The sequence below is a fragment of the Oncorhynchus keta genome, chromosome 6 (assembly GCF_023373465.1).
Source record: "Oncorhynchus keta strain PuntledgeMale-10-30-2019 chromosome 6, Oket_V2, whole genome shotgun sequence".
Taxonomy (NCBI): Eukaryota; Metazoa; Chordata; class Actinopteri; order Salmoniformes; family Salmonidae; genus Oncorhynchus; species Oncorhynchus keta.
This window is the reverse complement of record NC_068426.1, coordinates 2,732,269-2,758,334: the sequence shown is the minus strand read 5'-3', so window position 1 is coordinate 2,758,334 and position 26,066 is coordinate 2,732,269. Positions and strand designations below refer to the sequence as shown.

The 26,066-nt window shown below is 48.4% G+C and overlaps 1 protein-coding gene across 4 annotated transcripts; it reads left to right on the top strand.

Moving 5' to 3' along the window:
* The first annotated feature begins 219 nt into the window (after positions 1–219).
* On the top strand, positions 220–24,069 carry cct8 (chaperonin containing TCP1, subunit 8 (theta)). Of its 4 annotated transcripts, none has more exons than XM_052520146.1 (15): positions 220–388; positions 2,180–2,270; positions 2,918–2,997; positions 3,519–3,668; positions 4,591–4,771; positions 8,600–8,661; positions 10,196–10,333; positions 11,867–12,045; positions 13,591–13,657; positions 15,157–15,244; positions 15,733–15,920; positions 18,693–18,857; positions 19,132–19,251; positions 21,122–21,259; positions 23,757–23,904. In XM_052520146.1, the coding sequence occupies exons 1-14, from the start codon at positions 329–331 to the stop codon at positions 21,224–21,226; spliced, it is 1,674 nt and encodes a 557-aa protein (XP_052376106.1). In that variant the 5' UTR covers positions 220–328; the 3' UTR covers positions 21,227–21,259; positions 23,757–23,904. The 4 variants fall into 4 exon arrangements, with proteins under 4 accessions (XP_052376106.1, XP_052376104.1, XP_052376105.1 ...); XM_052520144.1 differs by having other exon boundaries at positions 15,676–15,920; XM_052520145.1 differs by lacking the exon at positions 21,122–21,259 and having other exon boundaries at positions 15,676–15,920; positions 23,757–24,069.
* Positions 24,070–26,066: the final 1,997 nt, after the last annotated feature.

The window sequence follows — 26,066 nt, the reverse complement described above, 5'->3', positions numbered from 1 at the left end:
ATAGTTTAAAAAAAAAAGTAAAATTAGCTTACTGGAAAACTACAGATTGTGTTCATAAAACAGTAATTATTATCAAGTATGTCTTGTCTGTATTAACAATGAGAGTCAGAGGGCAGTGTGTGTCCCCCCCCCCATGTTGAGTTCACTGGATACACTTTTTTAATTCGAAAACGCCAAATGTAATGTATGTCCTGTTCCTCCCTCCGTAGTTGTGGACGCCTTTTCGACAGAGCACTTCCGGATCTCTCTTCTGGCTTTGTGCAACTGCCGAGTTCCACGCTGCCGCTAACACATCTTGGTTACAGAGGTTGCAAAAACAACATTAAAAATGGCTATGCATGTACCGAAAGCACCGGGCTTCGCCCAAATGTTGAAGGATGGCGCAAAGGTAAGATTAAATAAATGTTAAAATTAAACCTAAAAGCAAAAGAGTGGTAGTGTGACCGGGGAAGTTCGGGTACGCACTGTGTCAAGTCATGTGGAGACTTCTAGAAAGCCGCAAGGCCGTGAAAATATTTTCCCTCCCTGTTTCTGTGTTTCTTGTTGTTGTATCAAACCTCGGTACTGAGGTACTTTTTCATGTTGCTATTTTTGGAAATGGTTTAAAATGTCTCAGTTGTAATTGTTGTCGTGGAAAGGGTTTTCTTAAGTGGATGGGATAAAAATGCGTTTTCACACATTGCTAACATGTGGTTGGTTGCTATGATGTGCTAATAGCTAACTAGCCTCAGCATCTGATTTATGTAGCATAGTTAGCTAACTAGCGTCCCATGCGGGCTGTCATTCATTCATACAAAGATTAACCAACTAAATACTCGTCTGTCTTAAAACATAAAAAAAATTTTTTTTTTAAATGGAAACCAATAATAATAAGAAACGGTAGTTCGGATATTGTCGACTTTAAGTGTGCAGCTACTATTATCTTGTCACTGCGTAGTTGATAGCTACTGTAGTGAGCTAAGATGAGGAAGATGTCACTCTAAAGGGGTTAGTTACCACAGACACAATCTGGTTATCCTAAAACGGTTTGCAAACACAAAATAATCGTTGTCTTAATTTAAGGTTAGGCAAAATGTTAGCGGTTATTAAGGTTCAAATAAGATTTTAAGAAGATGAAATTGTAGGTGGGGTTTAGCTATACTTATTAGTTGCACCTACATTAACCTCCTCAGCCAGCTAACATTAATAGCCTCCCTGCTCCTTGTTAGTGAATGGGATTAGTTAGCTCGTTTCCAGAAGATACCGACCCTCCTCCGGTTTACACTGAGCTGCACTGGGTTCATGATTACATTAGAGATTCAGTGAAGCGGGGATGGGATGTGCCACTGTACTCCAAATGGTACCATTTGCCACACTGGTACATCGAGAAGATTGAAATGCTGCCCCCCCCCCCCTCTGAAAACGACCCTTTGCCGTTTTGGTTCAACGTGTCATCTGCTAGTTAGAATGACGAAAAAGGGGGTCCGTTTTCCGGGAAACATGCAGCATTTCAATCGTCTCGATGGAGCAGTGTGGATAAAGAGATAATTTGGAGGACAGTGGCATATCGGTACGTTTTCCCGACCCGTATTGCGGCGTGCTGCGCAGTGTCTTAATTAATGTATCCTTGATTTGCGTTCAGGCCCCATTGCGTCGCAGTGTAAACACGTTTAAGGGTATGGTTGGTACCTTCTGGCCTAGTTAAATACGTGTAAAAAAGAAAATGGTTAGTATCTTCTGGCCTACTTTAAAATACAGGTCAATAAAATGTAGATATAAAAAAATTAAAATAAATCTGTCAAGCATCACAGATTAGCAGCGCTACGGGTCAGATTAGTGCCTAATAAGGCATTGCCTCAGAGAACTGCGGGTTTTACACTCATTAATGAGTCAAGTGGTTTTTACATGGATACAATAATGAACTAACAAATCCAGTCTTTCACTGTCCTTGTTTGGGGAAATACGTTATTTTCTGTACTGTGTATTTTGTATCGTAGCGTGGGCATTTTACATTACATGAGTAATTTAAGTCGGCTGATATCCAGAGCCACTCAGTAGTGAGTGTACAAATGTTTCATGCTTTTTCTTACTGGGCATGGGAAGGCATGTAAAACTAATGGGATTTTTTTTTATGTGTGTAAGAGTGGGGAGGAAAAATGTACTGACTACTGTTTTGTGTTTTTGCTTGGTCATCCCCCAGCACTACTCTGGTCTGGAAGAAGCAGTGTTCAGGAACATTCAGGCCTGTAAGGAACTGGCTCAGACTACACGCACTGCTTATGGACCCAACGGTGAGATCTGTCTGTCTCTCTGATCGCCTGTCCTTTGTCGTTTATGTTAGACCACACACGTCCTAACATGTCGACCACGGCGCTCACATTGCGTGCGCGAGCGTTGCAAAAAAATCAATGTACACGTGTTATTCCATCACGTCATCCAAACCGTTCGCACGCGTCAAAGGATCATCTGCCAGGCGCTAAAATACAACTTTGTTCTATTTTTTTGGGGGGTCTTGGCGCTTTCCATGTCCCGCCTCTCCCATCTCCTCATTGGTTGTTAGGAGCATATACCCAAGTGGGTGATTGAAAGATCAACTGAGGTCCACACTCCAGTTCAGTTGGTGGTGGTAGTGAACCTTAAAGTTGGTTGTCAATCGCCATATAAGGTCTAACGAAGAAGACGGAATTTGTATCCCAGGACAAATGAGCTAGCAACAGCAAGCTAGCTAAATGGTCGTGAATGTTTCATGTGTTTCGACCTGTCCCCAAAATAATAATAATTAATAATTTAATATAGTTGGTTCAGAGTTTTTGGATATTTTCAACCTGCGTGGCCTGATCGCGTCTGGTGTGGGTGGACAACATCTATATCCGTGTCTGTCTGACTCTGTCCTAAATGAGAGATTGTTTTCTTGGCCTTTTTCCTATTTAATCTTCAGGCATGAACAAGATGGTGATCAACCACCTGGAGAAGCTGTTTGTGACCAACGACGCTGCTACCATCCTCCGAGAGCTGGAGGTGAGATGTGTAAACACACTACCACCACACACTACAACACACACACACACACACTACCATCCTCAGAGAGCTGGAGGTGAGACAGTCTGCTCAACCAGTAGTTCTTATGGACTGGAGTTAGATGAAGACTCCAGGAATGGTCATAAACCTTCAAAAGACAATTGTCGCCGGGCTTCGTAACCCGGTCGCCGGGCTTCGTAACCCGGTCGCCGGGCTTCGTAACCCGGTCGCCGGGCTTCGTAACCCGGTCGCCGGCCCGTAACCCTGTCGTGACCCGGTCGCCGGGCCAGAACCCGGTCGAAAGTAACCCGGTCGCCGGGCCGTAACCCCGGGCTTCGTAACCCTGTCGCTTTTAACCCTGTCGCCGGGCCAACCCGGTCGCCTGGCCGGTAACCCGGTCGCTGGCGGTCGCCGGGCTTCGTAACCCGGTCGCCGGGCTTCGTAACCCGGTCGCCGGGCTTCGTAACCCGGTCGCCGGGCTTCGTAACGTAACCGTTCCCTGTGTGTGGTTCTTCCTCCAGGTGCAGCACCCAGCAGCCAAGATGGTCGTGATGGCGTCCCACATGCAGGAGCAGGAGGTGGGGGACGGGACCAACTTTGTCCTGGTGTTCGCCGGAGCACTGCTGGAGCTGGCTGAGGAGCTGCTGCGCATGGGCCTTTCTGTGTCAGAGGTACGCACGAGCTGTGTTTCCATTTTCATTACGAAGTTTGTATAGAAAATAGAGGTGACGATTGCCTGCTAGGGTGCGTTTTCCATTTAAATATCTTGTGTTGATTAATGACAGCTGGACATAATGACGCCAAACCTCTAAAATATAATATATAAAAATAACACTTATTTTAGCAAAAAACAAATACTACTGTGTCCAATACAAATGCAGTGGTTTAAGTGTTTCCATTGCCCATTTAAACCATTTCTCATTTACATATTCATAAATTGCCAACAGTACGTATCCCTCCCACCTAGAGGTTTCATGTCTCAGTAGCCTGTGAAATCCTACGTGGATGGGATTGAATTACGAACTACTATTGGCCAGTCAATCTCATGTGCCAACGTATCGCCACGATCGGTGCCAAGGGGTGAGACTTACACTCTGGTAGATCGTTGTTTTTTAATTGGTTGGTTTAACTTTCCAGCCAATCAGAGAAGCAAGGTGTAGTAATTCAGGCTTTCTTGAAAGGCAGGGCAATCCATGTTCTGCAACAACAAAAAATATATATTTTTTTGCAATTTAGAATTAAATCCGGAGTGTGGGGGCTTATAGTGACGCGATGACATCACATGCCCCCAGCATACCTTAAGAAGTATTCTGCAATTATCATTTATTTAAAACCCCTATTCTATCATTTGTCGCAATAATAGTAAAACAAAATATAAATCCAACCCCCGGTATTATTCACGCTACGTTGCTTTTGTCAAATAATAATCCTGAATCCCGTAGCACCACACGCTGACTCATAGGAACACGCAACGAAAACGGCAAAAGTTCAGGACAAATGGACAAGGATCTGTCTATGATATGTCTGTATGTACCTGTTTGACAAGGGCTTCCCTGACACACAACCGTGTGTGTGTGTGTGTGTGTCTCCCAGGTGATTGAGGGCTATGAGCTGGCGATGAAGAAGAGTCTGGAGCTCCTCCCAGAGTGCGTGTGCGCTTCGGCCAAGAACCTTCACGATGTAGAGGAGGCGACCGCTATGATCCGCCCGGCCGTCATGTCTAAACAGTATGGCAACGAAGACTTCCTGGCCAACCTCATCGCTCAGGCCTGCGGTAAGAGACATGAGCTGTGTTCGAATACCTGTACTAACATACTGTATACTACATACTTAATGAGTACCCATACTAACATACTGTATACTACATACTTAATGAGTACCCATTCTAACATACTGTATACTACATACTTAATGAGTACCCATACTAACATACTCTATACTACATTTACATTACATTTAAGTCATTTAACAGACGCTCTTATCCAGAGCGACTTACAAATTGGTGCATTACCTTATGCCATCCATAGATACTTAATGAGTACCCATTCTAACATACTGTATACTAGATACTTAATGAGTACCCATACTAACATACTATATACTAGATACTTAATGAGTACCCATACTAACATACTAGATACTTAATGAGTACCCATTCTAACATACTGTATACTAGATACTTAATGAGTACCCATACTGTATACTAGATACTTAATGAGTACCCATTCTAACATACTGTATACTACATACTTAATAAGTACCCATATTAACATACTGTATACTAGATACTTAATGAGTACCCATTCTAACATACTGTATACTAGATACTTAATGAGTACCCATTCTAACATACTGTATACTACATACTTAATGAGTACCCATTCTAACATACGGTATACTAGAGTTAATGAGTACCCATTCTAACATACTGTATACTACATACTTAATGAGTACCCAACCTCATCGCTCAGGCCTGCGGTAAGAGACATGAGCTGTGTTCGAATACCCATTCTAACATACTGTATACTACATACTTAATGAGTACCCATTCTAACATACTGTATACTACATACTTAATGAGTACCCATACTAACATACTGTATACTACATACTTAATGAGTACCCATTCTAACATACTGTATACTACATACTTAACCTCTAGCGACGAGCAATTCCGTATCCGGGAGAGTAATCATAGCCTCAAGCTCATTACCATAACGCAACTTTTCCTATTCATGAAAATCCCAAATTAAATGAAATAAAAATATTCAAACAAGCTTAGCCTTTTGTTAACAACACTGTCATCTCAGATTTTCAAAATATGCTTTTCAACCATAGCAAAACAAGCATTTGTGTAAGAGTATTGATAGCTAGCCTAGCATTCAGCAGGCAACATTTTCACAAACAAGAAAAGCATTCAAATAAAAAATCATTTACCTTTGAAGAACTTCGGATGTTTCAATGACGAGACTCTTAGTTAGATAGAAAATGTTCATTTTTTCCCCCAAAAAGATTATTTGTGTAGACGAAATAGCTCCGTTCATCACGTTTGGCTAAGAAAAATACCGGAAAATGCAGTCACTTACAACGGCAAACTTTTTTCCCAAATTAGCTCCATAATATCGACAGAAACATGGCAAACGTTGTTTAGAATCCATCCTCAAGGTGTTTTTCACATATCTATTCGATAATCTATCAGTGGTGGCAGTTGCCTTCTCATCAGAAACAAACGGAAAAATACTGCAGCTGGAGATTACGCAAAAATTGCAACGGAGGACACCGAGCGAACACCTGGTAGATGTAGTCTCTTATGGTCAATCTTCCAAAGATATGCCTACAAATACGCCACAATGCTGCAGACACCTTGGGGAAAACATGGAAACGGTAAGCTGACTCCTAGCTCCTCCACAGCCATATAAGGAGTCATTGCCATGAGGCGGTTTAAAAAAATGCGGCACTTCCTGATTTAATTTTTATCTGGGTTTCACCTGTAACATCAGTTCTGTGGCACTCACAGACAATATCTTTGCAGTTTTGGAAACGTCAGAGGGTTTTCGTTCCAAAGCTGTCAATTATATGCATAGTCGAGCATCTTTTCGTGACAAAATATCTTGTTTAAAACGGGAACGTTTTTTCATCCAAAGATTAAAAGAGCGCCCCCTAAATCGAAGAAGTTAGAGTACCCATACTAACACACTATACTACATGAGTACCCATACTAACACACTGTATACTACATAACTAATATGATATACTCATTAAGTAACTTAGTTTACAGTATACTAAAATTTCCTTTCAGTTGAGTGTACTAGCTCTTCGCCTGTCTACAGGAATTTGATGCTGTTGCTATGCAACCTCTTGCTAGCTAGTTAGCATAACAAATGACTAGCTAAACATTTAACAATTACGGGTGTGTTCGTAAATTCAGTCTGCAGTGCCAGAGTTGTCAGATTTGTCCGTTCCTAAATTCAGAGCCTTTTGCTCTCGGTGCGTTCAGAGCGTTCGTAAGTTCAGAGCGTTTGGCTTTGGGAGTGTTTCAGAGCGCTCACTGGACGCTCTGGCTGAGGAGTAGAGTTCATCCGACCAATCAGCAGCAGTCCAGCACCCAAGCTAACTGTCTAACTGCATCCAGTGAGCACACTTCACTCTGGCCATTTATTTCTCCCAGAACTGGTTATCCAGAGCGTTGGTAACTGCTGCTGGTAACTTATTTGGCTTTTTTTGCCAGCATTAACTGACACCGGCCATATTCAACAGTGCCCGAGAGAGATCTCTGATATCGGGAGTAGATGGCCTGAATTAACAATGCCCATTGAAACGCAATAAGCATATTATATACTCAATTCACGTCACTTAGTGTGCTTAATATGAGTATTCAAACACCGCTATGGACAAAACGGTAGAGGATTTATCAATAAAGATTTATTTAGGATTTAGCCTACAGCAGGGGTGGTCAACGTCGGTCCTCGAGGGCCAAAACACTTGTGGTTGTCATCCTCTCCTTCTAGTCAGGGGGCTGATTCAGACCTGGGACTCCAGGTCAGTGCAGTTAACTACCAGGTAGAATCAAACAACTGAAGGGTTTGAGCTGGTCAGGTCAGAGTATTTTATTTAACCTTTATTTAACTAGGCAACTCAGTCAAGAACAAATTCTTATTTACAATGACGGCCTACCCCGTCCGAACCCGAACAGAGGACGATACTGGGCCAATTATGCGCCGCCCTATGGGACTCACAATCACGGCCGGCTGTGTTACAGCCCAGAATCGAACCAGGTTCTGTAGTGACGCCTCTAGCACTGAGATGCAGTGCCTTAGGCCGCTGCGGCACTCTGGAGCCCGGTTCTGGTGACCGTTTGTTTACGTGCTGTTTTTCCTCCCCTTCTCTCGACAGGCGACACTAACTAAAGCTGCCAGTTGGAAGCAATAAGCTTTTTCGTAGCCATTAAGTAGTAGATGCCCAAATGCCCAATTAAAAAACAGTCATTAAGCTGGAATTGTGTAGTCATGTGACTTGGAAATGTGTGTTCACCAGTTAGGTGTGTCGTCCCAAAACTCTGCTCCTCACTACTCAAATGAAAACATCGGTACTGACTAAAGTTACCATTCATGTAATGTCGTAAAGAACTAGTGAAACAACTTATTATTGAGTTGAACTTTTTTAAGATGGTGTTGAATGCTGCTGCTTTTTCCCCCCCCTCCTGAGGTTGCGGTGGATATACTGCCATCTGGTGGCGACTAGAAAGAACTGCACTGTCTGAACTATTTACACATTGATGGGCCTTGAACATAAGCATTAGTGCTCGGAAAAAGTACTTGAAAGTCCTTGAATTTGACTTGCCGCGGACATGTGTTGTAGAGGTGTGAATATCAGAAAGTTTATTTGTGCAGCTCACTGAAAATGTGCCTTTTTTCTATCACTTTACAGAATTTATTTTGTTTCTGTACAATCCCCCCGGCCTTAACCAGTTTGCATCAATGCAACTGGCTTTGATAGGAATGAAGAAAATTATTTTTATTGGCCAGTAGTGTTTTTAGGCACAGCCAATGAATCAAATAAATAGGATGTTGATTTTTATTGTTGTGGTAATTTGTCGTTCTAGTGTCCATCTTCCCCGAGTCTGGTAACTTCAGTGTGGACAACGTCAGAGTTTGCAAGATCCTGGTGAGTGTCCTTGATTACACTGCTACAGAACAGTCTCAGTCTGTTTGCCTTGTGTTGCTTTTGTCCCATCTGCGTTTACATTTTTTGATATTTATTTGATTGGTCTAATCTGTCTAGTGTCAAGCTTGAAATCTGAATTTCCTAAATGCAGAAACATAAAATAGATAAAAATCTGCCATTTTAAACCATTTCCAGCAGCATTTTACACTGAAGTGTTTTTTTGTTGCTGCTTCAGTGGAGCGATCAAGGAGGTGCCTCGAGTTATTTTCCTTTCGGAAATGTTTGATTTTTTATTTATTTTAATTTTACCTTTATTTAACCAGGCAAGTCAGTTAAGAACAGATTCTTACTTTCAATGACGGCCTGGAAACAGTGGGTTAACTGCCTGCTCAGAGGCAGAATGACAGATTTTTACCTTGTCAGCTCGGGGATTCGAACTTGCGACCTTTCGGTTACGAGTCCAACACTCTAACCACTAGGCTACCTACTGGTTACTAGTCCAACACTCTAACCACTAGGCTACCTACTGGTTACTAGTCCAACACTCTAACCACTAGGCTACCTACTGGTTACTAGTCCAACACTCTAACCACTAGGCTACCTACTGGTTACTAGTCCAACGCTCTAACCACTAGGCTACCTGCTGGTTACTAGTCCAACGCTCTAACCACTAGGCTACCTACTGGTTACTAGTCCAACACTCTAACCACTAGGCTACCTACTGGTTACTAGTCCAACACTCTAACCACTAGGCTACCTACTGGTTACTAGTCCAACACTCTAACCACTAGGCTACCTACTGGTTACTAGTCCAACACTCTAACCACTAGGCTACCTACTGGTTACTAGTCCAACGCTCTAACCACTAGGCTACCTACTGGTTACTAGTCCAACGCTCTAACCACTAGGCTACCTGCTGGTTACTAGTCCAACGCTCTAACCACTAGGCTACCTACTGGTTACTAGTCCAACACTCTAACCACTAGGCTACCTGCTGGTTACTAGTCCAACGCTCTAACCACTAGGCTACCTGCTGGTTACTAGTCCAACGCTCTAACCACTAGGCTACCTGCTGGTTACTAGTCCAACGCTCTAACCACTAGGCTACCTACTGGTTACTAGTCCAACGCTCTAACCACTAGGCTACCTACTGGTTACTAGTCCAACGCTCTAACCACTAGGCTACCTGCTGGTTACTAGTCCAACGCTCTAACCACTAGGCTACCTACTGGTTACTGGTTCACGTTCAGCAGGGAAAAAAAGCTTGTTCTTTTTAAAAATCCGATGACTAAGTGCAAAAACGATTGCATTGGTAATTATGTTTTGCTTGAAGTGAACCTTGGATTTTTACCAGAGAAACGGAAGCCAGACATCAGTCAGAGAGCGTTGTCTGATGGTGGAATGCCCATTGGTGAATTCTCACTGGAGTTTAGAAGCAGAAATTACAATGGTATTTTAGATGTGTGTTTACAGAACACAGCAAGATATTACTGGCTGGGGGGGTCTGTTACACTGCTCTCTGGTGTGTCTGCAGGGCTGTGGCCTGACTTCGTCCTCGGTGCTCCATGGGATGGTGTTCAAGAAGGAGACGGAGGGAGACGTCACGTCAATTAAAGACTCCAAGATCGCAGTCTTCTCCTGCCCCTTCGACTGCATGGTCACAGAAACCAAGGTAGGATGGAAATAAATGTTACCCCTCTGGCCCCCTTCCTTGCCCCTGGCCCCCTTCCTTGCCCCTGGCCCCCTCCCTTGCCCCTGGCCCCCTCCTGGCCCCCTTCCTTTCCCCTGGCCCCCTTCCTTGCCCCTGGCCCCCTTCCTGGCCCCCTTCCTTGCCCCTGGCCCCTTCCTTGCCCCTGGCCCCTTCCTGGCCCCCTTCCTCCCCTGGCCCCCTTCCTCCCCCTGGCCCCCTTCCTCCCCTGGCCCCCTTTCCTCCCCTGGCCCCCTTCCTCCCCCTCCCTGGCTCCCTCCCTTCCTCCCCCTCCCTGGCTCCCTCCCTTCCTCCCCCTCCCTGGCTCCCTCCCTTCCTCCCCCCTCCCTGGCTCCCTCCCTCCCTCCCCCTCCCTGGCTCCCTCCCTTCCTCCCCCTCCCTGGCTCCCTCCCTTCCTCCCCTCCCTGGCTCCCTCCCTTCCTCCCCCTCCCTGGCTCCCTCCCTTCCTCCCCCTGGCTCCCTCCCTTCCCCCTGGCTCCCCGGCTCCCCCTCCCTTCCTCACCCCTGGCTCCCCCCCTCCCTTCCTCACCCTTGCTCCCCCCCTCCCTTCCTCACCCTTGCTCCCCCTCCCTTCCTCACCCTGGCTCCCTCCCTCCCTTCCTCACCCTGGCTCCCTCCCTCCCTTCCTCACCCTGGCTCCCTCCCTCCCTCACCCTGGCTCCCTCCCTCCCTCCCTCCTCACCCTGGCTCCCTCCCTCCCTCACCCTGGCTCCCTCCCTCCCTCACCCTGGCTCCCTCCCTCCCTCACCCTGGCTCCCTCCCTCCCTCCCTTCCTCACCCTGGCTCCCTCCCTCCCTCCCTTCCTCACCCTGGCTCCCTCCCTCCCTTCCTCACCCTGGCTCCCTCCCTCCCTTCCTCCCCCTGGCTCCCTCCCTCCCTCCCTCCCTCCCCCTGGCTCCCTCCCTCCCTTCCTCACCCTGGCTGGCTCCCTCCCTCCCTCACCCTGGCTCCCTCCCTTCCTTCCTCACCCTGGCTCCCTCCCTCCCTTCCTTCCTCACCCTGGCTCCCTTCCTCCCCCTGGCTCCCTTCCTCACCCTGGCTCCCTTCCTCACCCTGGCTCCCTCCCTTCCTCCCTTCCTCCCTCACCCTGGCTCCCTCCCTTCCTCCCTTCCTCCCTCACACTGGCTCCCTCCCTCCCTTCCTCACCCTGGCTCGCTCCCTCCCTCCCTTCCTCACCCTGGCTGGCTCCCTCCCTCCCTTCCTCACCCTGGCTGGCTCCCTCCCTCCCTCACCCTGGCTCCCTCCCTTCCTTCCTCACCCTGGCTCCCTCCCTTCCTTCCTCACCCTGGCTCCCTCCCTTCCTTCCTCACCCTGGCTCCCTTCCTCACCCTGGCTCCCTCCCTTCCTCCCTTCCTCCCTCACACTGGCTCCCTCCCTTCCTCCCCCTGGGGTAGAGCTCCTTAACTTCATTAAAGGAGAGGATATGATGTTGTCTCTCCCTCCCTCTGGCTCTCTCCCTCCCTCTCTCCCTCCCTCCCTCCCTCCCTCCCTCTGCAGGGTACAGTGTTGATAAACAATGCGGAGGAGCTCCTTAACTTCAGTAAGGGAGAGGAGGATATGATGGAAGCCCAAGTCAAGTCCATCGCTGAGGCAGGCGCCAACGTAGTGGTGACCGGTGGCAAAGTGGCGGATATGGCGCTGCACTACGCCAACAAGTACCAGCTCATGGTCGTCAGGTAGGGTCCCAGCTCATGGTCGTCAGGTAGGGTCCCAGCTCATGGTCGTCAGGTAGGGTCCCAGCTCATGGTCGTCAGGTAGGGTCCCAGCTCATGGTCGTCAGGTAGGGTCCCAGCTCATGGTCGTCAGGTAGGGTCCCGGCTCATGGTCGTCAGGTAGGGTCCCGGCTCATGGTCGTCAGGTAGGGTCCCGGCTCATGGTCGTCAGGTAGGGTCCCGGCTCACGGTCGTCAGGTAGGGTCCCGGCTCACGGTCGTCAGGTAGGGTCCCGGCTCACGGTCGTCAGGTAGGGTCCCAGCTCACGGTCGTCAGGTAGGGTCCCAGCTCACGGTCGTCAGGTAGGGTCCCAGCTCACGGTCGTCAGGTAGGGTCCCAGCTCACGGTCGTCAGGTAGGGTCCCAGCTCACGGTCGTCAGGTAGGGTCCCAGCTCACGGTCGTCAGGTAGGGTCCCAGCTCACGGTCGTCAGGTAGGGTCCCGGGGTCACGGTCGTCAGGTAGGGTCCCGGGGTCACGGTCGTCAGGTAGGGTCCCGGGTCACGGTCAGGGGTCGTCAGGTAGGGTCACGGTCGTCAGGTAGGGTCCCGGGTCACGGTCGTCAGGTGGGGTCCCGGGGTCACGGTCGTCAGGTGGGGTCCCGGGTCACGGTCGTCAGGTGGGGTCCCGGGGTCACGGTCGTCAGGTGGGGTCCCGGGTCACGGTCGTCAGGTGGGGTCCCGGGGTCACGGTCGTCAGGTGGGGTCCCGGGTCACGGTCGTCAGGTGGGGTCCCGGGGTCACGGTCGTCAGGTGGGGTCACGGTCGGTCAGGTGGGGTCCCGGGTCACGGTCGTCAGGTGGGGTCCCGGGGTCACGGTCGTCAGGTGGGGTCCCGGGTCACGGTCGTCAGGTGGGGTCCCGGGGTCACGGTCGTCAGGTAGGGTCCCGGGGTCACGGTCGCCAGGTAGGGTCCCGGGGTCACGGTCGTCAGGTAGGGTCCCGGGGTCACGGTCGTCAGGTAGGGTCCCGGGTCACGGTCGTCAGGTGGGGTCCCGGGGTCACGGTCGTCAGGTGGGGTCCCGGGTCACGGTCGTCAGGTGGGGTCCCGGGGTCACGGTCGTCAGGTGGGGTCCCGGGTCACGGTCGTCAGGTGGGGTCCCGGGGTCACGGTCGTCAGGTGGGGTCCCGGGGTCACGGTCGTCAGGTGGGGTCCCGGGTCACGGTCGTCAGGTGGGGTCACGGTCGTCAGGTGGGGTCCCGGGGTCACGGTCGTCAGGTGGGGTCCCGGGGTCACGGTCGTCAGGTAGGAGAGAGATGGGGCACTCAATCACTCGTACCTGTTTTTAATTTCAGACACTTCCTGCCTAAAAAATCAACATTCCAAGACAGTCTGCTCTAGTTCGTCAGTGAAGATGAACTTGGTTTTTATAGTTTTAGTCAAGGGGTTACATGAGGTAGCTGGTAGGTCTTACTGGTGGTGTGAACCACCTAATCTAAAACTACTGAACATTCGCTGCTGATCCCTTCAGGATCCTGTCTCTCTGTGTTTCTAAACCCGTGTCTCCTGCAGGCTGAACTCTAAATGGGATCTGAGGAGACTGTGTAAGACGGTCGGCGCTGTGGCCCTGCCTAGACTGGTGAGTTCCCCTTACTGACAGGGTAGTGTTCCCCTTACTGACAGGGTAGTGTTCCCCTTACTGACAGGGTAGTGTTCCCCTTACTGACAGGGTAGTGTTCCCCTTACTGACAGGGTAGTGTTCCCCTTACTGACAGGGTAGTGTTCCCCTTACTGACAGGGTAGTGTTCCCCTTACTGACAGGGTAGTGTTCCCCTTACTGACAGGGTAGTGTTCCCCTTACTGACAGGGTAGTGTTCCCCTTACTGACAGGGTAGTGTTCCCCTTACTGACAGGGTAGTGTTCCCCTTACTGACAGGGTAGTGTTCCCCTTACTGACAGGGTAGTGTTCCCCTTACTGACAGGGTAGTGTGGGTGTTGACTGTATTCGTACCCAATCGTTCGTTTCCTTCATATGAGGAAATCAGTCCATTGTAATGTATTCATTAGGCTCTAATCTATGGATTTCACATGACTGGGAATACAGACATACATCTGTTGGTCACAGAGAGTCGGAAAACCAGTCGGTAACTACACAGAAATGTATTGGTACATTTTATTAATCGTGCAAGGCAATGGACCTCTTGAGGTGATGACAGCCTAATACAGAATCATGTGTGTTCTACGAAATATATTCCTCCATAATTGTTTCCCCTAATAAATACATTACTGTTACAATATGCGCTGAACTGACATGAAAGTCAGGACCATCGTGTGTTTAGGGAAAGAGGATTATTCATTCTTTTAATAAGACATTATTTTGGATCTGTATTACATGTACAAAACTACAGCTCATTTTGTGGAACGACAGTTTGACGGCAGTAGAGAAGAGACCCTGGTAGCGATTGGAAACTGGGATCCCCGCCCTGGTTTATTTCTCTACTGCCGTCAAACTGTGTCGTTTCACAAAATCAGCTGTAGTTTCAAACATGGTTTAGGGACAGCTTTTCAACAGAGCTCTTGAGAGAGAGGGCTCTTAAAGGGGCAGTAGCGTAGTTTCTTCCTCATTGTATTTCAATGTATGATACAATAACCACGTGTCCATGGTGGTAAATGCAGATGGATAAACCCCTTGCTTTGGCCTCTGTTCATTTCATAGCTACGATTCTGCATCGGTTGTCTTCAGGTTTGTTATTGGGCTTGATTTGGAGGCGGGACTTATATTTTAGATAGTGTCGGTATCATTATTCATATTAGTAATAAATAAATAAAAAAGTGTTTTTTTTTTAAATCATCAGACCTGAGCCTTTCGGTCCCATCCTAAAAATGATCCTGTGGGGGACCCGTAGGCAAGGGGACTGGAATTGGTCAAATTTATTTTAATACAGATCCAAAATAATGTCTTATTAAAATACTGAATAATCCTCTTTCCCTAAACACATGATGGTCCTGACTTTCTAACATGAAAAGGGGAGGTTAACTTGGCCCCAGACAATCAACACTGTAAAAATAAATGAATGTAAGTTGTGCTTCTTCCAAGTCGAAACCTAAACTGAACATTCCTATGTCCTCCCCCTCCAGACCCCTCCCACTCCAGAGGAAATGGGTCACTGTGACAGTGTCTACCTGGACGAGGTCGGAGACACTCAGGTGGTGGTCTTCAAACACGGTGAGAACAGACTTCCCGACTAAAAGTCTTGTCGTTTAAAAAAAAAAAACTGAAGTCATTTCTGTGTGTTTCGGGGAACTATAGACCACAGTTTGCAATGGTGCCATCTCATTGTCGTTCTCTTTCCACCTCTCTTCCTCCTCAGAGAAAGAGGATGGTGCCATCTCATTGTCGTTCTCTTTCCACCTCTCTTCCTCCTCAGAGAAAGAGGATGGTGCCATCTCATTGTCGTTCTCTTTCCACCTCTCTTCCTCCTCAGAGAAAGAGGATGGTGCCATCTCATTGTCGTTCTCTTTCCACCTCTCTTCCTCCTCAGAGAAAGAGGATGGTGCCATCTCATTGTCGTTCTCTTTCCACCTCTCTTCCTCCTCAAGAGAAAGAGGATGGTGCCATCTCATTGTCGTTCTCTTTCCACCTCTCTTCCTCCTCAGAGAAAGAGGATGGTGCCATCTCATTGTCGTTCTCTTTCCACCTCTCTTCCTCCTCAGAGAAAGAGGATGGTGCCATCTCCACCCTGGTGATTAGAGGATCCACTGACAACCGGATGGATGATATCGAGCGAGCCATCGACGACGGGGTCAACACCTTCAAGGTTCTGGTCCGAGACAAGAGGCTGGTGCCAGGTGCCGGAGCTACAGAGATTGAACTGGCTAGACAGATCACTTCATACGGAGAGGTACGGAACACGGACGTGTGTGTGTTAACGAATGTGTCGTTTTAAATACACTTAACTAGTCGTGTCCTGGTCTGGAGCAGTATGCCATTAAGAAGTTTGCCTGACCCCCTCCTCCTCCTCCTCTCTCTAGTCGTGTCCTGGTCTGGAGCAGTATGCCATTAAGAAGTTTGCCTGACCCCCTCCTCCTCCCCTCTCTCTCTAGTCGTGTCCTGGTCTGGAGCAGTATGCCATTAAGAAGTTTGCCTGATTTCCCCCCCTCCTCTCTCTCTAGTCGTGTCCTGGTCTGGAGCAGTACGTCATTAACAACTTTGCCTGACCCCCCTCCTCCTCTCTAGTCGTGTCCTGGTCTGGAGCAGTATGTCATTAAGAAGTTTGCCTGACCCCCCTCCTCCCTCTCTAGTCGTGTCCTGGTCTGGAGCAGTATGTCATTAAGAAGTTTGCCTGACCCCCCCCCTCCTCCTCTCTAGTCGTGTCCTGGTCTGGAGCAGTATGTCATTAAGAAGTTTGCCTGACCCCATTCCTCCTCTCTAGTCGTGTCCTGGTCTGGAGCAGTATGTCATTAAGAAGTTTGCCTGACCCCCCCCTCCTCCTCTCTAGTCGTGTCCTGGTCTGGAGCAGTATGTCATTAAGAAGTTTGCCTGACCCCCCTCCTCCTCCTCTCTCTCTAGTCGTGTCCTGGTCTGGAGCAGTATGCCATTAAGAAGTTTGCCTGACCCCCCTCCTCCTCTCTCTCTAGTCGTGTCCTGGTCTGGAGCAGTATGCCATTAAGAAGTTTGCCTGTCTTCAAACCCCCCCCTCCTCTCTCTCTCTAGTCGTGTCCTGGTCTGGAGCAGTATGCCATTAAGAAGTTTGCCTGACCCCCCCTCCTCTCTCTCTCTAGTCGTGTCCTGGTCTGGAGCAGTATGCCATTAAGAAGTTTGCCTGACCCCCCTCCTCCTCTTTCCTCTCTCTCTAGTCGTGTCCTGGTCTGGAGCAGTATGCCATTAAGAAGTTTGCCTTCCCCCCTCCTCTCTCTCTCTAGTCGTGTCCTGGTCTGGAGCAGTCGTCATTAACAACTTTGCCTGACCCCCCCTCCTCCTCTCTAGTCGTGTCCTGGTCTGGAGCAGTATGTCATTAAGAAGTTTGCCTGACTCTTTCCCCCTCCTCCTCTCTAGTCGTGTCCTGGTCTGGAGCAGTATGTCATTAAGAAGTTTGCCTGACCCCCCCTCCTCCTCTCTAGTCGTGTCCTGGTCTGGAGCAGTATGTCATTAAGAAGTTTGCCTGACCCCCCCCTCCTCCTCTCTAGTCGTGTCCTGGTCTGGAGCAGTATGTCATTAAGAAGTTTGCCTGACCCCCCCCTCCTCCTCTCTAGTGTGTCCTGGTCTGGAGCAGTATGTCATTAAGAAGTTTGCCTGACCCCCCTCCTCCTCCTCTCTAGTCGTGTCCTGGTCTGGAGCAGTATGTCATTAAGAAGTTTGCCTGACCCCCCCTCCTCCCCCTCTCTAGTCGTGTCCTGGTCTGGAGCAGTATGTCATTAAGAAGTTTGCCTGACCCCCCCCCTCCTCCTCTCTAGTCGTGTCCTGGTCTGGAGCAGTATGTCATTAAGAAGTTTGCCTGACCCCCCCCCTCCTCCTCTCTAGTCGTGTCCTGGTCTGGAGCAGTATGCCATTAAGAAGTTTGCCTGACCCCCCTCCTCCTCCCCTCTCTCTAGTCGTGTCCTGGTCTGGAGCAGTATGTCATTAAGAAGTTTGCCTGACCCCCCTCCTCCTCCTCTCTCTCTAGTCGTGTCCTGGTCTGGAGCAGTATGTCATTAAGAAGTTTGCCTGACCCCCTCCCCCTCCTCCTCCTCTCTCTCTAGTCGTGTCCTGGTCTGGAGCAGTATGCCATTAAGAAGTTTGCCTGACCCCCTCCTCCTCCCCCTCTCTCTCTAGTCGTGTCCTGGTCTGGAGCAGTATGCCATTAAGAAGTTTGCCTGACCCCCCCTCCTCTCTCTCTCTAGTCGTGTCCTGGTCTGGAGCAGTATGCCATTAAGAAGTTTGCCTGACCCCCCTCCCTCCTCCTCCTCCTCTCTCTCTAGTCGTGTCCTGGTCTGGAGCAGTATGCCATTAAGAAGTTTGCCTGACCCCCCCCTCCTCCTCCTCTCTCTCTAGTCGTGTCCTGGTCTGGAGCAGTATGCCATTAAGAAGTTTGCCTGACCCCCCCCTCCTCCTCTCCCTCTAGTCGTGTCCTGGTCTGGAGCAGTATGCCATTAAGAAGTTTGCCTGACCCTCCCCCCCTCCTCCTCCTCTCCCTCTAGTCGTGTCCTGGTCTGGAGCAGTATGCCATTAAGAAGTTTGCCTGACCCCCTCCTCCTCCTCTCTCTCTAGTCGTGTCCTGGTCTGGAGCAGTATGCCATTAAGAAGTTTGCCTGACCCCCCCTCCTCCTCCTCTCTCTCTAGTCGTGTCCTGGTCTGGAGCAGTATGCCATTAAGAAGTTTGCCTGACCCCCCCTCCTCCTCTCTCTCTAGTCGTGTCCTGGTCTGGAGCAGTATGCCATTAAGAAGTTTGCCTGACCCCCCTCCTCCTCCTCTCTCTCTCTAGTCGTGTCCTGGTCTGGAGCAGTATGCCATTAAGAAGTTTGCCTGACCCCCTCCTCCTCCTCTCTCTCTAGTCGTGTCCTGGTCTGGAGCAGTATGCCATTAAGAAGTTTGCCTGACCCCCCCTCCTCCTCTCTCTCTAGTCGTGTCCTGGTCTGGAGCAGTATGCCATTAAGAAGTTTGCCTGACCCCCCCCCCCCTCCTCCTCTCTCTCTAGTCGTGTCCTGGTCTGGAGCAGTATGCCATTAAGAAGTTTGCTGAGGCGTTTGAGGCGGTGCCCAGAGCGTTGGCAGAGAACTCTGGCATCAAGGGAAACGAGCTCATCTCCAAACTGTACGCCGTGCATCATGAGGGCAACAAGAACATGGGCTTTGACATCGAGGTGTGTGACAAGTCTCTTCCTGTTGCATTTCCTGTTTATATTTTATTATTTTTTCCCCCCCTTATACGTGACACGGTGCGCTTGGTTTAGTTTGCCCAGTGTACCAGGTTGGCAGATGTTTTCCAAAGAAGCTCTACCGGCACGCCAGGCTCATTAAATCCAGTGCACCTTAAGACATTAAGGTTCTGTTGATTTCCATGGAAACGTATAGCGTGTGTTTTTAAATGGTTTCTTTACAAAGCTGACGGGTTGTGTGAAATGTGCGTGTTCACAGGGAGAGGGTGCTGCTCTGAAGGACATGCTGGAAGCTGGGATCCTGGAGCCTTTCCTGGTCAAACACTGGGGCATCAAACTAGCTACCAACGCTGCCATCACTGTGCTCCGAGTAGACCAGGTACACACACACACACACACACACACACACACACACACACACACACACACACACAGAGAGACAGACTGGGGCATCAAACTAGCTACCAACGCTGCCATCACTGTGCTCCGAGTAGACCAGGTACAGACACACACACACACACACACACACACACACACACACAGACAGACTGGGGCATCAAACTAGCTACCAACGCTGCCATCACTGTGCTCAGAGTAGACCAGGTACACACACACACACACACACACACACAGACTGGGGCATCAAACTAGCTACCAACGCTGCCATCACTGTGCTCCGAGTAGACCAGGTACAGACACACACACACACACAGACTGGGGCATCAAACTAGCTACCAATGCTGCCATCACTGTGCACACGAGTAGACCAGGTACACACACACACACACAGACAGACAGACAGACACACACAGACACACACACACACACAGACAGACACACACACACAGACAGACTGGGGCATCAATCTAGCTACCAACGCTGCCATCACTGTGCTCCGAGTAGACCAGGTACAGACACACACACACAGACAGACAGACAGACAGACACACACACACAGACAGACACACACACACACAGACAGACTGGGGCATCAACTAGCTACCAATGCTGCCATCACTGTGCTCTGAGTAGACCAGGTACAGACACACACACACACAGACAGACAGACAGACAAACACACACATCAGACAGACACACACACACACAGACAGACTGGGGCATCAAACTAGCTACCAATGCTGCCATCACTGTGCTCCGAGTAGACCAGGTACAGACACACACACAGACAGACAGACAGACAGAGCACATGCTGCCATCACACAGACAGACACACACACACACAGACAGACTGGGGCATCAAACTAGCTACCAATGCTGCCATCACTGTGCTCTGAGTAGACCAGGTACACACACACACACACACACAGACAGACTGGGGCATCAAACTAGCTACCAATGCTGCCATCACTGTGCTCAGAGTACAGACCAGGACACACACACACACACACACACACACACACACACACACACACACACACACACAGACTGGATTCATTGATATGTTACAACCTCAAATGTGTTTTGATTTCAGATTGTTGGGATCAAAGTATACTTCTGTACCATCCAATAGTGGGCTGGTCTCTGGGGCCCACTTCATATGCAACGAGAACTGAGAGTTGTGGTATACGGCCAATACACCACACGGCTAAGGGCTGTTCTTAAGCACGATGCAACGCGGAGTGCCTGGATACAGTCCTTAGCCGTGGTATATTTGCTAAATATCACAATCCCCGAGGTGCCTTATTGCTATTATAAACGGGTTATCAACGTAATTAGGGCCCTACATTTTGAGGGGTATTATACCTGATATACCATGGCTGGTCAGCCAATCAGCATTGAGCTCAAAACCACCCAGTTCCTACTTACACCATAGATGATATTTACTCGTGTCGACTCATGAGCTCCGCCTGCGGGAGATTTAGAATGGAAGATGGATGTGTTTGTACATCGACCCGAATCCCATCGACTCGTTCCTCTAACCGAACTAAAAGTTTAGTTCCTGTATATCGTATCCGACCCCATGTATCTAGATACGTATCCCAATTTGTCTTGAAGGGGGCGTACACATCCCTACCACTTTCACTGTGCTCCTACTGGACCACACACACACACACACACACACACACACACACACACACACACATCTTCTCATTGCAGGTCAATCGGAGTAAAATGTTGTTTTCATCTTTTTAATTGCTGTCTTCACAGTTCTCATCAGGATCCTGTAGAAAATGTACAGTTTGTGTGTTAATCTGTGTGTTTGTGGTTGGGGGGGGGTGTTTGTGTAGATTATCATGGCTAAGCCAGCAGGTGGGCCACGGGCTCCTAAACAACAAGGCCACTGGGACAAGGACGAGGGAGACGAGCCTGAACATTTTGACACACACCACTAACCTTTCTGAACAGGACAGAATACACTCTGACAGGTGCTGGGGAACGGGGGCACGGAAAACACTCACTGTGTGAAGGGGGCACGGAAAACACTCACTGTGTGAAGGGGGGCACGGGAACACTCACTGTGTGAAGGGGGGGCACGGAAAACACTCACTGTGTGAAGGGGGGGCACGGAAACACTCACTGTGTGAAGGGGGCACGGGAACACTCACTGTGTGAAGGGGGCATGGAAACACTCACTGTGTGAAGGGGGGCACGGGAAACACTCACTGTGTGAAGGGGGGCACGGGAAACACTCACTGTGTGAAGGGGGCACGGGAAACACTCAATGTGTGAAGGGGGCACGGGAAACACTCACTGTGTGAAGGGGGCACGGGAAACACTCACTGTGGGAAGGGGGCACGGGAAACACTCACTGTGTGAAGGGGGCACGGGAAACACTCACTGTGTGAAGGGGGCACGGGAAACACTCACTGTGTGAAGGGGGCACGGGAAACACTCACTGTGTGAAGGGGGCACGGGAAACACTCACTGTGTGAAGGGGGCACGGGAAACACTCACTGTGTGAAGGGGGGCACGGGAAACACTCACTGTGTGAAGGGGGGCACGGGAAACACTCACTGTGTGAAGGGGGCACGGGAAACACTCACTGTGTGAAGGGGGGCACGGGAAACACTCACTGTGTGAAGGGGGGCACGGGAACACTCACTGTGTGAAGGGGGCACGGGAAACACTCACTGTGTGAAGGGGGGCACGGGAAACACTCACTGTGTGAAGGGGGCAGGGGGAACACTCACTGTGTGAAGGGGGGGGGAACACTCACTGTGTGAAGGGGGCACGGGAAACACTCACTGTGTGAAGGGGGGCACGGGAAACACTCACTGTGTGAAGGAGGGCAGGGAAACACTCACTGTGTGAAGGGGGGCACGGGAAACACTCACTGTGTGAAGGGGGGCACGGGGAACACTCACTGTGTGAATGGGGGGCATTTGTGATGTTAATGGGATGGGGGGTATTTGGGAACACTCACTGTGTGAAGGGGGGCACGGGAAACACTCACTCACAGGGTGTCTGCGGTTTTTGAAGGTCCGCGCTGTTTCCTGTGTGTTGAGTCGCTGCGTAATTGTTGCCACCTCAGACCTCACTCGAATATTAAGTTTGCATTCCAAGTTTGCATTCCATGTTAATGGGAGGGGGGTATATATTTGTGATGTTAATGGGAGGGGGTATATATTTGTGATGTTAATGGGAGGGGGTATATATTTGTGATGTTAATGGGAGGGGGGTATATATTTGTGATGTTAATGGGGGGGGTATATATTTGTGATGTTAATGGGGGGGTATATATTTGTGATGTTAATGGGGGGGTATATATTTGTGATGTTAATGGGAGGGGGGTATATATTTGTGATGTTAATGGGAGGGGGTATATATTTGTGATGTTAATGGGAGGGGGGGGGGTATATATTTGTGATGTTAATGGGAGGGGGGTATATATTTTGATGATGTTAATGGGATGGGGGGGTATATATTTGTGATGTTAATGGGAGGGGGTATATATTTGTGATGTTAATGTGGAGGGGGTATATATTTGTGATGTTAATGGGAGGGGGGTATATATTTGTGATGTTAATGGGAGGGGGGTATATATTTGTGATGTTAATGGGAGGGGGGTATATATTTGTGATGTTAATGGGAGGGGGGTATATATTTGTGATGTTAATGGGAGGGGGTATATATTTGTGATGTTAATGGGGGGGGTATATATTTGTGATGTTAATGGGAGGGGGTATATATTTGGGGGTATATAGTTAATGGGAGGGGGTATATATTTGTGATGTTAATGGGAGGGGGTATATATTTGTGATGTTAATGGGGGGGGTATATATTTGTGAGTTAATGGGAGGGGGGTATATATTTGTGATGTTAATGGGAGGGGGTATATATTTGTGATGTTAATGGGAGGGGGGTATATATTTGTGATGTTAATGGGAGGGGGGTATATATTTGTGATGTTAATGGGATGGGGGGTATATATTTGGGGGTATATAGTTAATGGGAGGGGGTATATATTTGTGATGTTAATGGGAGGGGGGGGTATATATTTGTGATGTTAATGGGAGGGGGGGGTATATATTTGTGATGTTAATGGGAGGGGGGGGTATATATTTGGGGGGGTATATAGTTAATGGGAGGGGGGTATATATTTGTGATGGGGAAATGGCATGAATACTCACACTCACAGTCGTGTGTTTAAATATAACAGGATACCCATGTTAATGAGACTGTAGTGCTACCGTGTGACAATAACCATAACCTTATTTCCTTTTTTCTTTTTAGGCACACTGCTGTGATATAACCATGTTTGATGTTTGTGTAGCAACAACTAACTGACACAGTGTGTGAATGCATGCTGCATGTTTACAGGAAGCCAGATCAACAACAGAATGTTCAGAATGACTGACTCTGTGTGTGTGTGTGTGTGTGTGTGTGTGTGTGTGTGTGTGTGTGTGTGTGTGTGTTCCTCAGATCATCATGGCCAAACCGGCAGGTGGACCCAAAGCCCCCACAGGCAAGAAAGACTGGGATGAAGATGACTGAACATGACCTCTAACCTTTGACCACCTAACCCCTGCCACTATGCCCCCCTCACCCCCCCCTCCCCTCCCCAACCTGGTTTTTCTATGTTTTATTTAAAGTCCAAAGCGTTTGGCGTATTGTGTAGGCACCATCCTGCATGGTTACTGTATGATGGAAGGAGAGATGACATGGATGGATTGATGAGGTCACTGTATTGCTTTTTATGTTCTCCTCTCAAATAAAAGGCACTTCATTCCTGTCATTGTTTTTATTTTATTAATTTAAAAGTTCCAAAGCAGTTGTTGCAATGTCAAATCCTCTCTGGCTAACAACTAAGTATCTTACTGTGAGATATGGGGAGGGGGGATGCTTCTTAGCTAGGTGCAATTTCTCAAGCAAAGATTTTTGCTAGGAATGTCTGGTCTTCTGAGTGGGGGAGGGGAACATTGAAAACTAGCTCTTATTGGCAGAGGTTTTGGTATGTTCCTATTGGTTAATAGCCCATTGATATCACCAAGCAGGCCATTACTCCATTCTACCAAAAACAGGCCGGAGTTTCAGGTCATCCTTTCTCAAACAGCTTTTACACTGAAATCATTTTACGTTTTCAGTATTCTTCCAACCTCCATTTGGAAATGGTATATAAACACAGGAAAATCTGGTTTTGGACTGAGCCTTTAACCCTTTACACTCATACAGGTTGAAAATCGCAGTTTTGGACACAACGTGCCTGTACCATAACATACAATACCTGATGTCTGAGCTCTTGGTCAGAGAGGTGACCAAGAACCCAATGGACAGAGCTTTAGAGTTCCTATGGGGAGATGGGAGAACCTTCCAGAAGAACAACCTCTCTGCAGCACTCTACCAATCAGGCCTTTGTGGTAGAGTGGCCAGACAGAAGCCACTCCTCAGTAAAAGGCACGTGACAACCTGCTTGGAGTTTGCCAAAAGGCACCTAAAGTCTCTCAGACCATGAGAAACAAGATTCTCTGGTCTGATGAAACCGATATTGAACTCTTCCTCCAAGCGTCACATCTGGAGGAAACCAGGCACTGCTCATCACCTGGCCAATACCATCCCCACGGTGTAGCATGGTGGGGGCAGCATCATGCTGTAGGAATGTTTTTCAGTGGCAGGGACTGGGAGACTAGTCAGGATCGAGGGAAAGATGAACAGAGTAAAGTACAGAGATCCTTGAATGAAAACCTGCTCCAGAGCCCTCAGGACCACAGACTGGGGTGAAGGTTCACCTTCCAACAGGACAACGAACCTAAGCACACAGCCAAGACAACGCAGGAGTGGACAGGTCTGAATATCCTTGAGCTGCCCAGCCAGAGCCCGGACTTGAACCCGATCGAACATCTCTGGAATGACCTGAAAATAGCTGTTAGATGCAAAAACTCGACTTACCCAGTTGCGGCCCAGTTTTTGGAAGCAAACCACTCGATTTCGTCCCTACGCTATTTGGATCAACAACATTGTAGCTACTCCACAATACTAACCTAATTGACAGTGTGAAAAATGGGCAGCTTTTACAGAATACAAATATTTCAAAACATGCATCCTGTATACAACAAGGCACTAAAGTAATACTGAAAAAAAAATGGCAAAGCAATTCACATTTTGTCCTGAATACAAAGTGTTATGTTTTGGGAAAGTCAAATTCAACACATTACTGAGTACCACTCTTCATATTTTCAAGCATAGTGGTGGCTGCATCATGTTATGGGTATGCTTGTAATCGTTAAGGACTTGGGAGTTTTTCAGGTTAAAAATGAAAAATAATGGAGCTTAGCACAAAATCCTAGAGGAAAACCTAATTCAGTCTGCTTTCCACCAGACACTGGGAGACGAATTCACCTTTCAGCAGGACAATAACCTAAAACACAAGGCCAAATATACACTGGAGTTGCTTACCAAGAAGACTGTGAATGTCCCTGAGTTTTGAGCTTGACAAATTTTGAAAATGATAAAAATGGCCAAATGTTGCACAATCCAGGTGTAGAAAGCTCTTAGAGACTCAGCCAGAAAGAGACGGCTGTAATCGCTGCCTCGGGGGTGTGAATACTTACGTAAATTAGATATTTATCTATTACATTTTCAATACATTTGCAAAAATGGCAAAAAAAACATGTTTTCATTGAAGTGTTGTGTGTAGATGGGTGAGATTTATTATTCTTTTTTAATCCATTTTGATTTTAGGCTGTAACACAACGAAATGTCGCATAAATCTGTCCACAAGAGATTACAACCTTG

What these genes read in the sequence shown, in the direction of transcription:
- cct8 (XM_052520144.1), top strand. Translation starts at nt 329, where the DNA reads ATGGCTATGCATGTACCGAAAGCACCGGGCTTCGCCCAAATGTTGAAG. An exon ending in CACTGCTTATGGACCCAACG is followed by an intron (nt 2,271 to 2,917) that starts GTGAGATCTGTC and finishes TTTAATCTTCAG; the next exon opens with GCATGAACAAGATGGTGATC. An exon ending in TACCAGCTCATGGTCGTCAG is followed by an intron (nt 12,046 to 13,590) that starts GTAGGGTCCCAG and finishes TGTCTCCTGCAG; the next exon opens with GCTGAACTCTAAATGGGATC.